This window comes from Wasmannia auropunctata, unplaced genomic scaffold (genome assembly GCF_000956235.1).
Source record: "Wasmannia auropunctata unplaced genomic scaffold, wasmannia.A_1.0 LD336023.1, whole genome shotgun sequence".
In the NCBI taxonomy this organism is placed as follows: domain Eukaryota; kingdom Metazoa; phylum Arthropoda; class Insecta; order Hymenoptera; family Formicidae; genus Wasmannia; species Wasmannia auropunctata.
In genome coordinates, this window is record NW_012026867.1 from 1486418 (window position 1) to 1502199 (window position 15782).

At 43.9% G+C, this 15782-nt stretch overlaps 2 protein-coding genes across 2 annotated transcripts in view; one reads left to right on the top strand and one right to left on the bottom strand.

Moving 5' to 3' along the window:
- Nucleotides 1–5365, bottom strand: part of LOC105452995 — a 125341-nt gene extending 119976 nt beyond the window's left edge. Inside the window, exon 1 of the mRNA XM_011694630.1 lies at nt 5225–5365. Coding sequence (XP_011692932.1) covers nt 5225–5365 — 141 coding nt within the window. The remainder of the gene's footprint in view (nt 1–5224) is intronic.
- A 10047-nt stretch (nt 5366–15412) lies between these two features.
- The window catches only part of LOC105452996 (vacuolar protein sorting-associated protein 33A), a 3955-nt gene continuing 3585 nt past the window's right edge, over nt 15413–15782 (top strand). Inside the window, exon 1 of the mRNA XM_011694631.1 lies at nt 15413–15629. Coding sequence (XP_011692933.1) covers nt 15531–15629 — 99 coding nt within the window. The 5' untranslated portion in view covers nt 15413–15530. The remainder of the gene's footprint in view (nt 15630–15782) is intronic.

Sequence of the window (15782 nt, forward strand, 5' to 3'; positions counted from 1 at the left end):
TACAGCTCTACTCGTAAAATGTAGATAGGGAAAGAAATTTAACTAATCGCCGTTGGTACTTCATCCTAAGAGGGTAAACCGCGCATCACCATTTCTTAACAAACTTCAAACTGAGTTGGGGCTGACGACTCGCTATCTCCTTTAAGATGACAGCTCCCGTTCGCGGTACAGAACATTAAAACACACGCTGCCAAATTTTTAAGTACGGAAACTGTGTGTATTAATTACAAACTGCAATTAACCTCCACTCCATTAACAAGATAGTGAGTTAATGATATTTTATTAAAAGGATTTTCTTCGTTATCTCGAAAACACTACTTTCACGCTTTTACATGCGCAAAAAGATATTTTGCTCTCAAAACGCAAGAGAAAAAAATTGCCCGTTACATGGAAAGGACGATTTTGTTGAAATTTTGAAAGATCTAAAAATTTTGCTAAAAACAGATCTGAAAATAATTTTTTGTTGAATCATCAAAATAATTTGTTGGAATGTTAAAACTGATAAGTATTGTTATAATATGTTTTGATATTTTAGTAATCACTTTGACTTTTACACAAAATTATTTTGATTATTGAACAAAAATTATATTTCAGATCTGGATTCAGCAAAATTGTTCTTTCCGTGTATGAAAATGTTAAAAGTATATCTTTTACTCAATTCCGCGTATCGTTTCCCGTCCAGACAGGGCCGGTGTCACCGTCGTGCGATACAGTCGTAGGGCTTTTTCCAAGCGAGCGAGCGTGTATCGAACGTAACGCACCGCGTTGCACTCTTGTTCCGGCTGGTAACATATATACGCGTAATTAAAGTGGCATCGTTCGTGTCACGCGACGTATAACGCGAACCGCTTGTCCCGATTCTCTCGAAACGTCCGTCCCGCAGGGGCACTTTGTGCGCGAACGTTCGAAGGGCAATCAGCGGTAATTGGGGTGCGCTCTGTGCGCGCGAACCGCGCGTGACATCTTTATTTCTGGAGAGCGGTACATTAACGGGAAGGTTAAAGAGTGCACGGCACGAGAGAGAGAGAAGAGCGCACGGCACGGGAAGCTCCGGGTGTGCGGCTTGCGGCATTAATTTATCCAGTATTCGCTTCCCGCCAAGCGAGACGTGTCCCGTGCTCGCGATATACACTCGCCGATACACCCGTTTCCAATCCAATCAACCGCACACCCAGATGTAACGCGCTATCGATTATCAGCGTCCATTCTGGCGCAATGTCCGGATTTCTTTATCGGGTTACTGCGGCCACGTGTATTCTTGGTCTGCTGTGCAATCGGGATCGCGCACTCTGTTTATGCAAATGCACGTCCCGATTGGAAACAAGCTAGAGAAACAAGATCGAAAAAAAAATAATCAAGAGATGGTTCGTCGTTGCGTAGATTGAAGACGCGGCACCTTTTTTATAAATATTTTTTTTGTCCCTCTTAGATTAGCAAATTTCACGCTGCGGAGAACCACAATAGATGCTCGTTCGCCAATTGATTCGATTTCTGTAAACTAACGCGCGTTTTATCTCGCACGTGATTGTATTTGTGCAACCACATTTGACATGTCTCGAGACGAGACCACAAATAACACAATTGTTGTTCATTAAGGCGTTAAAAAGTTAGAGCGATATGTCAAGATGTTACCTTTTTAAGGAAGTAAAATGGAAGGTTTTTGCTAGCCGTTCTTTATTACCGCAGAGACTCGAGCTCACTAAAGTTCTATCCTCCATCATATAATTGACCTTTAAATACGAAAACTGTTTGTTTAATTGCAGAGTGTAATTAACCTGCATTCCATTAACAAGATAACAGGTTAATCATATTTTTATTAATTACAAAGTGTAATTAATCTCCATTCCATTAACAAGATAATAAATTAATCATATTATTAAAAGAATTTTCTTCGTTATTTCGAAAATATATACTATTTTTATTTCTTTCGACGATCTTCCTACGGAAAGTATAAATATAAAGGGAATTGAGGAGAAGTTGTGCCGATTAAAATTTTGAATTCTGAATTATTATCTTTCTCCCTCATCAAATATAACAATGTGTGAAATCTTTAAAGTCCTCGGTACAGCTGTACAAACAGTTAAACTGATCGAAGTCAATGTAAACAAAGTTATCATTATTTCCGAAGTAAATTGAAAAATATTTTTGACTTATCTTTACTAGCGAAAGAGAAACATCGAAGTTTCGATGGTACTGTATCTCGAAAGTAGTGTTTCTGGTCTAGAAAGTTACATGGATTACCTACTATATTGTTGTTTAAATTTCGACTAACTCGAAATATTTGGGTCAAGGTAACGGGATAACAAAAAGACAATAACAGGGAGTTGCTTCTGCACTCCGTGTTCGCGTATCCCAATAATGCCGTTGAAACCCATTTCATATATGAATTGCGCTTTACAAGATGCAATGTGAAATTAAGGGTTAATACATATTTGTACTCCGTCGCTCGGAAATGTTGATTAACCAAGGTGCATACGCTTAAAATAACAGCTCTCTGTTCGAAATAATATTGCACCACGGCATTCCGAGACATGTTCCTCTACGCGCGTCGAACCGCACGATAGCAAACATTCCAGCGATACAAATTAGTTGCAGACATACTGAGACACGGTGCAATTAATTATAGCAGTCTTGTGTTATACATGTATAGGGGGTATACGCAACAAAAGGGCGCTAGTCTCAGATCAGAGAGTATAAGAGAAATTTAAATCTCAGTGAAAGAGAGAGTTCTAGTAAAAAGGTGTGTATATATACGTTCGGAGAAATATCACTGTAAAAATGAAAGCGCTGTGAAACTGGATTAATGTGCGATACTCGGCGAACTAGACGACTCCTTGTGTACTTACCGAGACACAGTACGAGACATTTCTACTACGCTATTTCTAAGTAGACGAGGGGGTTGAAACAGAGGATCTCTACGTCACACAAGTACCATGTAGGATATACAAATCAAGCAAACAGGACGACGTAAAATGGACAAATCTCCATAATCAAATATATCGTACAAGACATGGTAAAACGACGACAAACTCTTATACTCAGGAATTTCTACGCAATTTCTACGCAAGTATAGGTTTTCATGCTCACATTAATGCGATCTGTAATTGTCGAAACGGAGCGGGTTGTCGTCGCGAAATTATAGATCGTTTAAAATGAGCCTCGGATAGTGAGAGTCGCAGATAGTAGAGAGAAGAAAATGAAACAAGAGTTGCTGATAGAGATAGAGCAGCCTGCTGGGAATACTTTGGACGCGTTCGTGCGATAATATATAGGTCAGACAGTATATAGAGTAAAAGCAATCGGATATAGAGAGATATGTGTACTTTCCAGGCACAATATATAATTTTCCTCCAAAGAGTATCTAGTGACACTTACGGGAAGCGAGATACGAACCACCGGCTGTCTTTTCGACATTTTCTACTGCGCCGTTTTTTCGACCGCGCGTTCTCGCCCCTACGTTGCGACATTCAGAGCTGCGTTCACATAGAAGAAACAATATGAATTTATACCACACGCAATTAGACAACGTAAAATAGACGGTATTGTATGCAGAGATGAGTTAACTTGAAGGAAATTTTGAAGGGGATCGATTATGCAAACACCCGAGCTGACCATATTCTGCATTTCATGGAGAAGATGATTGAGATAACATTCAACACTGTATATCGTCTATAGAAATGAAAGTGCGACATTTAGTACAAGAACGCGCTTATCCGAAAAATACGTGTTCGCGTTCTTCTATAAACAATATCGCTTTAGTTTTTCATTACTTTCTCTGTTGGTGGCACGCTTTGTATTTTAAGTATTTATGGTTATTACCTCTCCTCGTGTTTATGACTGCAGGATAATATTTCTCAGCGTTACAATATATTATAAAGAGTTATTATTCCCCCTCTTTCTCTGTATATAAATATGAATAAATTAAATTTTGTTAATAAAATTTGTGTTTTTTTTTTTTAAGATAAAACACAACAAAGATATCATATCATTTTTATACTTTAAGAAAGAGCGCATGTGAATTGTTGATTTAATCTTTTATTTTTCACGGCCTATCAAATTTGAGATTGAATGTATTCGACGTAATTTGATACGTCTTTAGTTAACTCATTTTTACATAACACTGTCCAAATTAAATACATCCCTGAATTAAAACCGATAGTTATCGATTAATCTCTGATTAACAATAAAATCCAATCATTTTGAATCAAAATATTCCGTATTTCTTTAACGATAATTAGTGCTAATTGAAACTGAACTGCTGGTTAAATTAGCTCACGAAATTTCAGCAATTAACTAGAGATTAAATCTACCATAATGTAGTACATCTAATGTTTCACTATAGTTTCCAGCGAGTAATATAGTAAACTCTGTAAATCGTACGTGAAAGTACGTACGAACGTTGTGCAGAGTGTTAACTATCGGAAATTGTATCGATTAGTGTAAAATATTGAACTATTGCAAACAATATGTTAAAATCATTGGATTTTTCTTTTAAAATCTTTACAAATTATGTAGCAAATTTAAAATCTTTAAAATCTCTCGCTCTTGAGAATATTTCTTAAATAAAGATATCGTTTTCGAGCAATTAATAATTAAAAATAATTGACAAACTACTGCCAGTAAATTAAATTGCACAAGAGAAAATAAGTGGCATTCTTAATTGATTCCACTTCTACAAAAGTTTAATTCAAAGTTTAAGTACAAAAATATAGATATATATAACGTTAAAAACGGAAAGGTATATACTAAATAATGATTTGTCTAGATATTTTTGTTGAGGAAACATTGAAAACGATAGTTTAGAAATATTCAGTATACAGTTCTTGAACACCCTCTATCTAACTTCGAGCTATTCTCTCACAACGTGCATGCATCACGGCCCACATTAACGGAAAAGTAAGAGAAGCGAAGTGTAACATATAATCGTAGTAAGGCTTCGTCACTACCTACCACCATTTCACTCTTCACTCGATTACTGTATATCGCGTTAGGAAAGGAAAAAATAAACGACTCCACACAAATTGATCAAGGAATCCGTAGATAAAAGACAGTACCCGAGGGGATCTATTTCGCATTAAATTTTTTAACGATCGTAAAGGAGGATTGTGAAAACTTTATATGGCCAAAGGAAGAAGTTACAAGTATCGTTATCTCTGCGATACACCGATTAAGGAAACTTCGATTAAGGAAACAACGAGAGAGAAGTTGCCATCGGTATACAAACCTTGAGGGCAGGAAGGACCGTCGCGAGGTCTGAGGGGGTCCGGGCCTGATTCGTGGCTCCGTAGCTCCGCTGTTGCTGATAGCTGCAGAGATTCTTGTGAGCACTGGCCTGAGCTGTGTAAGCTGACACTGATAACTTCATTTCTCCCTGTTCCCGATAAAGGGTCTGATACTCCTGACAATCTCGCGGATGAGGCCGAGGCACATCCTGGATCCTTCGTTGATATCCCTAAGCCACCGTGAAAGGCGGCGCGCCGAAAGTTTCCGAGTGAGCGAAAGAGGTGAGCGGAGCGGAGAGGACAGATCTCTTTCGTTGAATTATATCCTTTCTCGTGGCGTCCGCCGCGTTTCGTCGGTTTCTTTCGTTCACCGTTACTTTCCGCTCTCTCGGAAATTCGCCTCTCGGCCACCTTGTCTCTCCGATATTTCGAATCGCCTCACAGGGCGGGGACCAACGCTTTTCTGTCGCGAAACCACGACGTCTTCACAGTTCTATTTTCAGAAGCGAGCGCCGCTCCTTTCTTCGCCGCACGTTCGTACGATGACCGAGCTGTTCTTTTGATCAGCGGCGAGCGACGCGGGGAGACACGCCGATAGAACTGCCATGAAGCTCGAGGATAATTCCCGGGCGTGTGGTTGAAACGAGCGTCGGTGAATGCCGCCGGGGAGAAAGAGCCTTACGATTTTCGCGAAGCGTCTCGGTGAGGAGAGCGCGCTCCTAGACTCCTCTTCCCCCTTTCTTCGTTCAGACGAGGCTCGTTTCCGCAGGGCGTGACGATCGACTCGTTATCAATTTGCCGACCGCCGTGACAAAGAGCGACAACGTTGTCCCGCTATCCTTTGTACTCTCCGACAGCTCCGCTCCACCGGTCGCTGATTTCCCGCGAGGGCAAAAATACAAGCGTACGTGATCTCCCGCCTCCGCCCTCTTCCACTTTTCCCGCTGATGGTCCTGCCGGGGTGACTCTCGCTCGCCTCCGATGCTTCTCCTCGACACGTCGTCGCGCGCTCCGTTCCGCGCGCGACGTTTTAAAAAAGCCTCGATCGATCACGACGATTGACCGCCGTGATCCCGGAAATTCCCCTTTGCCGTTTGGCCAAAATCTTCGAGCAGGTCGACCGATCGTATATCGATCGCCGCTTCCACGACTTCGTCGATCTTCCTTGACTTCTAATTCCTCGGCTCTCCGTGATACAGTCACTTCTCCACTCTCTCTCTCTCTTCCCAGTGGGATTTCCACACACAATGCCCCCGGATTACTCGAACGGATATTCGATTAAATAGTGTAAGATGTACGATTGAATAAAAGCCGAACGGGATAAACTTTCCGTCCCCCTTCGTGTGACGGGGATACTTTTCGATTTTCGATACCTTCGCACGTCGGCGGGTGTCCCGTCGAGGGATTTTCGACGGTTCGACGATGCCTCGCCAATCGATAGCTGTTATCTGGCGACTTGGGAATCCGCTCGCGCGAGAAATGCGCTCGCACGTTCCGCGTACTCTCCCGCGCGTTGATTGGCAAACTTATATTACGCACGTCTCCCCATCGCTCGGCAAACATCACCGACGGCGCCCTGTGTTTGCTGATTCGTGATCAATCGGCGCGCTCGTGTTTAACGCGCGGATATATACGTACGGAGGCACGTCGCGCGCGCCTCTCAAGAGGAAACGCACGGATACGCAAATCCTGTCCTTCCACGTTTGTGCGACCTCGCGTTCCTCCGATTCCTCTCCATCCTTCGTTACCGCGACGCTTCACCCCCGTGAATCACTCGCGCGAACGAATCGACCCACGGGAACACACCTCGGGCGCGATCTAACAAACCACTTCGATCGACCGATCCCTCGTACGGCGATCAGATCGTCCAGTTGTAGGGACGATCGTTCACGTTACCGTTTACTGCCTCTTGCCACTTATACATCACGGTTCTGCGAATTTTCGTAAAGCCTATATACGATCCGTATTGCGTATACGTGTGTATTGTATCTGTGTGTGTGTGTTGTATCTGTATGTGTGTGTGTGTGTGTGTGTGTGTGTGTGTCAATCGCTCGAGAGAACTTGAAGGGGAAGCTGCGAAACGTCTCACCAGCTTAGCCAATCGATCGAAACGATATTTGAATTCCTTATATGTACGTTCCTTCCCCCTTCGCTCGCTCCTCCGTCTCTCCACTCAGTATAGTTCGCAGCTTGTCTCTTCCCTTCACCCTCGGGGTCACGATTCTACAGACGTCGTTTCTCTTACGGTCGTCAAAACAAGGGAGGGATTGTGTATCGAGTTCTAAACTGCCGTTGGACGTAGAACTGAGGACGATATAGGTCTTTTTAATTCCTCGGGGTTTCGAAGCGAAATGCGGATTATCCCTTCACGTCGCGGATCCACCCCGCGGATGCCGAATCTTCGTGGAAAGGAAGATCGAGGGGCTCGTCGTGAACTGGCACTTGCCGAATTCTGCAATATCACCGTGACAGCTCCGGAGAATTGGAACGATGGGAGCGTAGCGCGCGCTCGCGATTAGCAAAGTTTTAATATACCCTATATATAGATATCACACACAACTGCGTGCAAGGTTCACGGGGGATCGTGGCGCTTGTGGCTCGTGGCACTTAATGTTTCAACGTACACGCGTACACTCTCTGATTATCTCTGCACACGAGGAAGGAGAGCGATAATGAAGCAACTTTATGCAAGGCGGTAACTTAACGCAGCGGCTTTGATATATATTTCTACCTACGCTCTTCGGAGATCTATGATGCTGTGTGTATATATACCGTATAACGCAGGCGCAATATCTCTGGAATGTCTAAATGCATAATACGAACGCACAATATTGTACACAACAGTCTTATTATGCTTCCAGGCAGTTCAATCTCGCAGTATATATGTATATAAATATATATATATATATATATATATATATATATATAATCTGTGACGACGATATCGCGAAAAGACGAAGATCAATGTGACGCGATGAATACAAGCTGATGAAGAATGCAGCAACTTTAATGTTCCGAACCAATACGATATTCAAATCTATAATGCATGACCATGCACGACGACCTATGATCTTTAGATGTTTGTAACCGCACAAGTGTACAGTATATAATACTCTCCAAATGACGCTCTCGAGATGCCCCCGGTAATTCGTAATTCAGTTTCGCGTAACCACCGAGGGAAACGGTCAACTGGCTGTAATGGGGGAACGATATGGCGGAAGCTTCGATATTTCGCGATACACCAACGATGGCCAGACCTCCGCGATGTAGGATACCAGATATACGACACTTTGACGAGAGTATAACGTTACGATCAGATCGTGCAGCGAACAGGAACTCTACTCTATCCCCTCCCCTCCCCCCCGTCCGGTACTCAAGGGATGCACAACCGTCGCGGACGATCAACGGGAAACGATCAACCGATACGACGCAACGGCGGTTACCGGTCGGCGCCAGGAAACTGTTCGATGAATGACATCGGCGTGCAATGCGGATGAATGAATGACATATCGGGCCGACGAGCGCGCGGTGTGGCCGTCGACGTCGGTCGGGCAATTCGTGTTAAAACGCGGGGACGCGCGGCGCGTTAAAATCCGCTCGACAAAATCACCCCGCGGGCATGATCGTGGCACACTCGCGATAGAAGATTGATCGCGTGCACCGATTATCTCGACCGTAACCCCGCGTACGAACTCGTAAAAAAAAAATAAAAAAATTACTCGAAACGATCGGGATTGCGCGGACTAACGTAGCGTCGGTCAGCTCGGACTTGTAACTGGATTACGTCGTCACACACGACGACACACAGTCGGAACGGAATCATCGACTGGCCGCGCCGACCGCACCACGTCCGAGAGCTCGTGCGCCCCCCCGAGTGTGTGCTCGCGCCCCACGTACACTCGTCTCGCCGTAACCGGATTAAATATTATCATAAACTGCATCGCGCACGAACCGACGACGTGCAACCGCTCCTCGACGCCTCGCGATTGCGCTGGCCGCTCGCGGTTGTGCACTTAAACGAGAGTTCTCGGCTCGGCAAAATCGACAAATGGAAGGTATTGTATTAATGCACGCGCTTCTGCATAACTTTTTATCTCGGTCTCTGGACAAATTATATTTCAATGTGATTCTCTATAGTCTAACTCTATTCGAAAATATTTATGTATATATTTATATAAACTATAACATGCAAATGATAATTGTTTAAAAGTACCGATTTAAAATTAACTTTCTGCTGATTAAATGCACTTACTCGCAATTTACAGTCGTTGCGTATATAATTGTTAAATATATCTTTTATATCTATAATTTAATTTATTCCAGTGAGAATGAAGACTATTACATAAAACGAGATTTTTTTTTTAACTCAATTCGTCTAATTATATTCCTCCCACATTATAATCTATTTTATACTATACATATAAACTTTGTATTTTTCAGTTCTCATTTGAAACAATTTTTTACAAATTTTTAAAATTCTCTTTTACTTCTACTTTTCTGCGAGCATATCCACTTTAATTTAGAAGAAATTCAAGTCGCAATTGCCTTCTTCTCGTATCTTCAAAATGAACGCGAACACACGTTGAATGACATTATCGATTATGCGAATTGGCAATAACAAAAAATCTGAGAAAAACCGGGATGAAGTATATCGGCAGTTGCTTGAGAAAGCTCTGCGAAAGCTTTACTGAGGAAAGATACCTGATCGGGGAAAAGAAGATACAAGATTTTCTCTTTGCAAGCGTCTCTTTGAACTTTGAACTATGCATGACGTTGTATCAAAAGAAGAAAATTAAAATGTTGTATATGTATAAAATTGTCAATGAGATAACCACTAAAATGATAATTAATCTCGGTATGCATAAAATTTCCAATTCCTTATTATCAAACAAGTGATTTAAACATAATTATTTAGCGAATAAAAAGAATTGAAATTAATTTGGAAGACGAGACAAGAATTTTTTATTGGTAACAATTAAAGGCAAGGTACTATTATGTTTGATTGACTCGACAATGTCAATGAAGACGATGGAATCCGCAGCGAATGAAGCCACAAAGGATAAAGATCAAGAACATCTTGAAAACAATGAGAACAACTCCGAAGATTTTTTTTCCCCTCCACTAACTTCGTCAACTTAAAACTAAAAAGGCGGCATTGTAAGGGAGTTTATGGCCCAGATAATCTCTTACGAACCCCTTTTTTCCCCGTATCTTTTCCTTGCCGCGATCGCATTCCCACAAAGAAGATCCAATTCCACGACAGTTCCCTCAAATGTTGCTTCACGCGATTATGCCGTCTTCCCCTTTCCTCGACTTCTTTCAACGGTCGGTATCGTTTAAAATGGAGGAACTGTTGGACCAGATCCAATTATAACGTCGCTTCGCTTCCTAGATCTAAGGCTTTTTATAACCCACCCGGCCGCGGATGCCTTATTTTAGAGAAATCGCACTGAATTAATGATGTGGCACCGCGAAGCTGATTTCGAGATATCCTCCCCCGTTCGTGCGTCATGCATCGTCTTTGCGTGCGCCAGAGAGAAAACGTAATTGTATCATATATGGATTCCTCACTCTACTAATCAAATGTCAACTAACAAATATATAGACATTTAGACATTTAGTCAAATAGATCGCGATAGGATGGATGACGAAGAGGAGAAGGCGAAATGCCAAGCAACGTTTTCGCCGATGCGACGATAAAAACCGTAATGACAAACGTCAATGCGAGAAAACGACTCCCGATTACGGGACTGTCGTAACTTTCGCGCGAACCGCTCATAAAGACTGAAGAGGAACGAATCACACTTGCGAAATCGTTTTAATATCAATGGGGGAGAGGGGGGGGGGGGGAAAGCTGGTTACGTGACCGAAGAGCGAATTTTAATGACGAAACTGTAAAGCGGCGGTAATTCGATCAAATACTGACTGTCGGCGTTGCCCGTGGTGGATCATATCTCCGATCGCCGCGATTGCACTTATTAACGACGAATATCGCGGGACCGCGTAGAGTTTCTCCGCGGAGCGAACCGCTCGAAGTCTCGATAACTACTTCAGGATACCCGATCTTTAACGGATGCCACAAGACACCGGATCCGCCGTTTTCCCCGGGGCGGAAACCATTTCAAGCGAGACGCGCGCACCAAACTTGCGAAGCCCACCTCGAGGGAGAGAGGTCCGCGACAGCTGTCGGCACAATCGCGAGACGATCGCCGGAGCTGCCTCGATGGACGATGAGATCACACCGGGGTTCGGGGTATCACGATCTCCGATCTCTCTCGCGGGTCCCTCCGTCGTGTAACTCCGTGGTTTTCGGAGATGTCACCAGGAGGTCGTCCGACGCGGCAGATCGTCGATCGCGGACCTGCCGCGCGAGATCACGACGTCGGGATGGATCACCAACTGGATCACCGGATAGCGATCGTCGATCTCTCGCCGATCTCTCCACGCGGTCGCGTCGCCGACGACGGTGTGGGACCAACTTTGCAGACCGGTCGGTGTCGGCGGTGTCGAGATCGGGACCGTGACCGGGAGCGGGACCCGGTACTACTTTCTCACGCACGTGTCACGCGACCCCCGACGACGAAAGTCACTAGGAGACCGGTAGCGACCCCCGCCTGGCGAGTAGCACGGAGGGTGTCAGAAGAGAGGACGTCGGGACGACAGACGACGTGGCGGGAGGATCGACGACGGTGGAGGGGGTTGCCGGCGGAGACGGGGCGAGAAGAAGACTCGGCGGGGCGGAAGGCAGCCCGAGCGGGGTGAGAAGGGATGGAGGAGAACGGCGGCGGTTTCGGGGTGCGGAATCGTATCGGCGGCAGGCGAGGGCCGCGGGGACGTCATCCCCCACTTGCGTCTCCACATCCACGGATTAAAAACCGAAGTGCCTCCCCTATTCGCGCCCCTCTCACCCCCGCGGCCCTGCCCGCGCGCTGCGTGGTCCCCGCTTATCCGCGCGGGATGCTGCGCAGTCTCCGGAACACTGACACAGTGCACTACAGACACAGAAACACGCACTCGGCCCTCGATGCCAGACCGATAACGCTCCTCGGCGTATCGCGCATCGCGATCCGAGGAGAGACGCGCGAGAGGAATAAATGAAAGTCGGGTGGAAATGTAATGATACAGAAAAATTGGCGCGACAATAAACTGTGTATCTAATTTTATCGATTTACACGAACAGAATTATTGGTATCTCGAAAGATACCATTCCTACAAGTCAATTCTTTTTAGCCTAAAAATAAATTTCTAATATTTGCCTATATGGTGACCCCGGCCGTAAATTTTCATCTTTTAAGATTTAACGCTAACACATAGTTTTTCGAAGAGAATCGATGCAAATGTGCAATCACTTTAAATATGTATCGAAAATAGAAAAACGGGTCGAGAAAGAGTGATGGAATTAAATCGACGGTTAAAATTAACTATTCAACATCTCGTATCCGAGAGTAAAAAAATTTCACAAGTAAATTAATTTTTGTAGTGCGTAATTTCCCTTTAAATGTTTAATTCCCGTTATTATCTACTTAATTATTCCAATGTACTAAAATTATTATTTACTTATGTTACGTATTTAATTATTCTAATATTACTCTTTATTAATCTGAGTGCTTTATTAGGGAACGACATCAATTATAATTTCCGGATTAACTGGTAGTTTTTATATTAATTGTAGTAATTATGAGTTTTAACGTTGATATGTGAAACGCCACGAAATTTGAAGACGATATAACTTTCGCGATCACTCGCCTAATAATTGCGTGCGTTCGATACAACAAATTACAAAAAAGAGGACATGCGTGCACATACCTGGTGCAGATAATCGCACGTTCATCGCACTCGTGATGCACTTCGCTGAGAAAACAGCACGACGCCGACGAAGAGAAAATCTCGATCTCGATCAATTCCATGTACACGGATGCAGATGATCGCTGCAATCACGAAATTGGTGTATAACGACAACTGTAAGCGACGTGATACAACAAATTGCAGAAAAAGACATGCGCGCACATACCTGATGATAATCGCACGTTCATCGCGCTCGTGGTGCACCTCGCTGAGAAAGCAGCACGACGTCGACGAGGATCAGAGGATCTCGATCTCGATCAATTCCATGCGCACGGATGCTGATCGCTGCAATCACCGAGATTAATGTATGACGGCACACTGAAAAAAAAATAAGTCTTGCAATTATAGCGAGAATTATTTAGGTGCGAAAAATTAGCTAAAACGGATAAGTGATTAGTATAAGCACTGCGATACCACATATATGTTTAGTATTTAATCAATATAGATAATATAGAGGCAGAAATTATATCTGAACTTTTTCAAATTTGTCAAATTTAGCAAGAAAGTCCTTCTATGACGTTTAATCAGTCCAGACTCCAATCCAGACTCCAATCATATTTGGTTATGAGATCAATATTTTCTTGTATATATTCTAAGAATATTGCTGCTATAAATTCTATACGTATGACAGACAATTTTTTAGCAGATACAAAAAAACAACGATGTAATTTAAGTGTAATATTTAGAATTCCAGCTGGAAACGAGTGGCAACTGCACGCGACGTGCGATACAACAAATTAAATTACTTAAAAAAAAAAAGACATGCGTGCACATGTACCTGACGATAATCGCACGTCCATCGCACTCGTGATGCACCTCGGTGAGAAAGCACAGCACGACGTCGACGAGGGCGAGGATCTCGATCTCGATCGATTCCATGCGCACGCCGCGCGGATGCTGATCGCCGCACTCACGAGATTGGCGTATAATGCAGGCAACTGCACGCGACGTTTAACGCGCTATACGACGGATCGACGGATTTTACGAGGCTTTCGCGCGCGATATCTACATATAATTCCCTCGCAAGTGAGACTCGCTATACGGTCGAGCGATATAACAATCGCGAAATGTGCGCGGACGGTGTCGAAGGCGAGCCCGTAATCCGGCGCGACTCACATCCGTGACGGACAGCGGCGCGAAATCTATCGGCGAGCGATATCGCGATCTCGTTATACGCAACGACACGGAATCGTTCGTGGCGTCATATAATGCAATGAAATTGCGCGCGTAGTACTGGGGAGGCACGTTCGCGACGCATGCTTCGCAACTATGAATATCCACGCGCATCCTGACTGTCGGTAATAATTTAATACATTTAATTTTTCATATAACAATATATTTAAGATTATAAAAATATTTATATTTTATTATATGCGTGCGTGTGCGTGTGCGCGCGCGCGTGTGTGTGTGGATGGTGCGTGCGTGCATATGTGTTTGTGCGTGCGTGTGTGTGTATTAGTATGAAGAATTAATTATTATTGAATAACCAGCAGTCATGATACGTGAATATTTAAATATGTATGACACATCCCCTGAATTTAATCCGATACACTTGCAAATTTCTAGTGCATATACAGGATAACGCACAGGATAACCTCGAAATCGTGCGTACCTGTTACCGACAGTCGAGGTAGCACGCTTAATCGCATTAGCTTATGCTTCGCACGCCGTATAATTAGGTCTATTACATTTTAGTTACATGTGCATTATACGCAAAATGAGTTTTATATCCTTTGAGAGAGAAAGAGCGGAGGAAATGGGTGCAAAAACACACGTACGTGTGCGACTATTATAAAAGCTGAGCGGAGCCGCGCTGATGCGAAAAATGAAATTCGAGATATTTTAACGAATGTGCGTTGAATTGAAGCGTGTATAATCGACAGAACGGAGATATTCGTAAACATCGTAACTATATACATACAATATGATGATTAAACCCAATTGCACTTTCGAAATTCGATGCATTCCAAAAAAACGAACGGGGGGCCTCGATCGTTCGTAACTTCGGGGCCGCACGGAAACGGCGGATCGCCGACGCTGAATTCGATCGTCGCGGTGACCGCCGTACGTGTTTATCGCGCTACAACGAATGACATCGGACGCTTAACTCTCTGGCGATACCTGATTTACGAGACGCTCGCGGGAGCCTTTCGCGCAAGCGATTCACTCGGCAGACGATGACATTCGCGAGAAATACATATTGCCTTTATTTTGAACGCACGATCCATCGCGACGCGTTCCGCAACTGCGGCGACACCGACGCCGCGGTGGTCGGCCGAGGAGAAATATATCGAAGATCGATATTAGTGCGACTCCCGACTATCGAAACTGTATCGAGACTATCGAGAGGCAGCGCGTCAACACGATCCGTCGTCTGCACCTGTCAAAGCGATCCTTCCTCAGGCTCTCTCGAATGATGTTGCGTACGGTCGGTACGTCGTGAGATTTTTTTACGAAACAATCATGTCGTATTTGACGGGAGGTAGACTGAACGTCGGGCTGATTCAGGAACAGGCGAGGAAGCGATTGCTTTGCCTGCTGGAGAAGTGCGATGGCCCGAAGGTAACCTGACCTAACCTATAACCAGGGTTGTGCCGTCGATTTCAAGGTTACGTCTACACGGATTATTTACGTGATGTTTACATGGTCTTTTTGTTGCGTAGACAATTTAGACTTGTAAACCATGTAGACTATTGTAAATTGTATCACTAATAT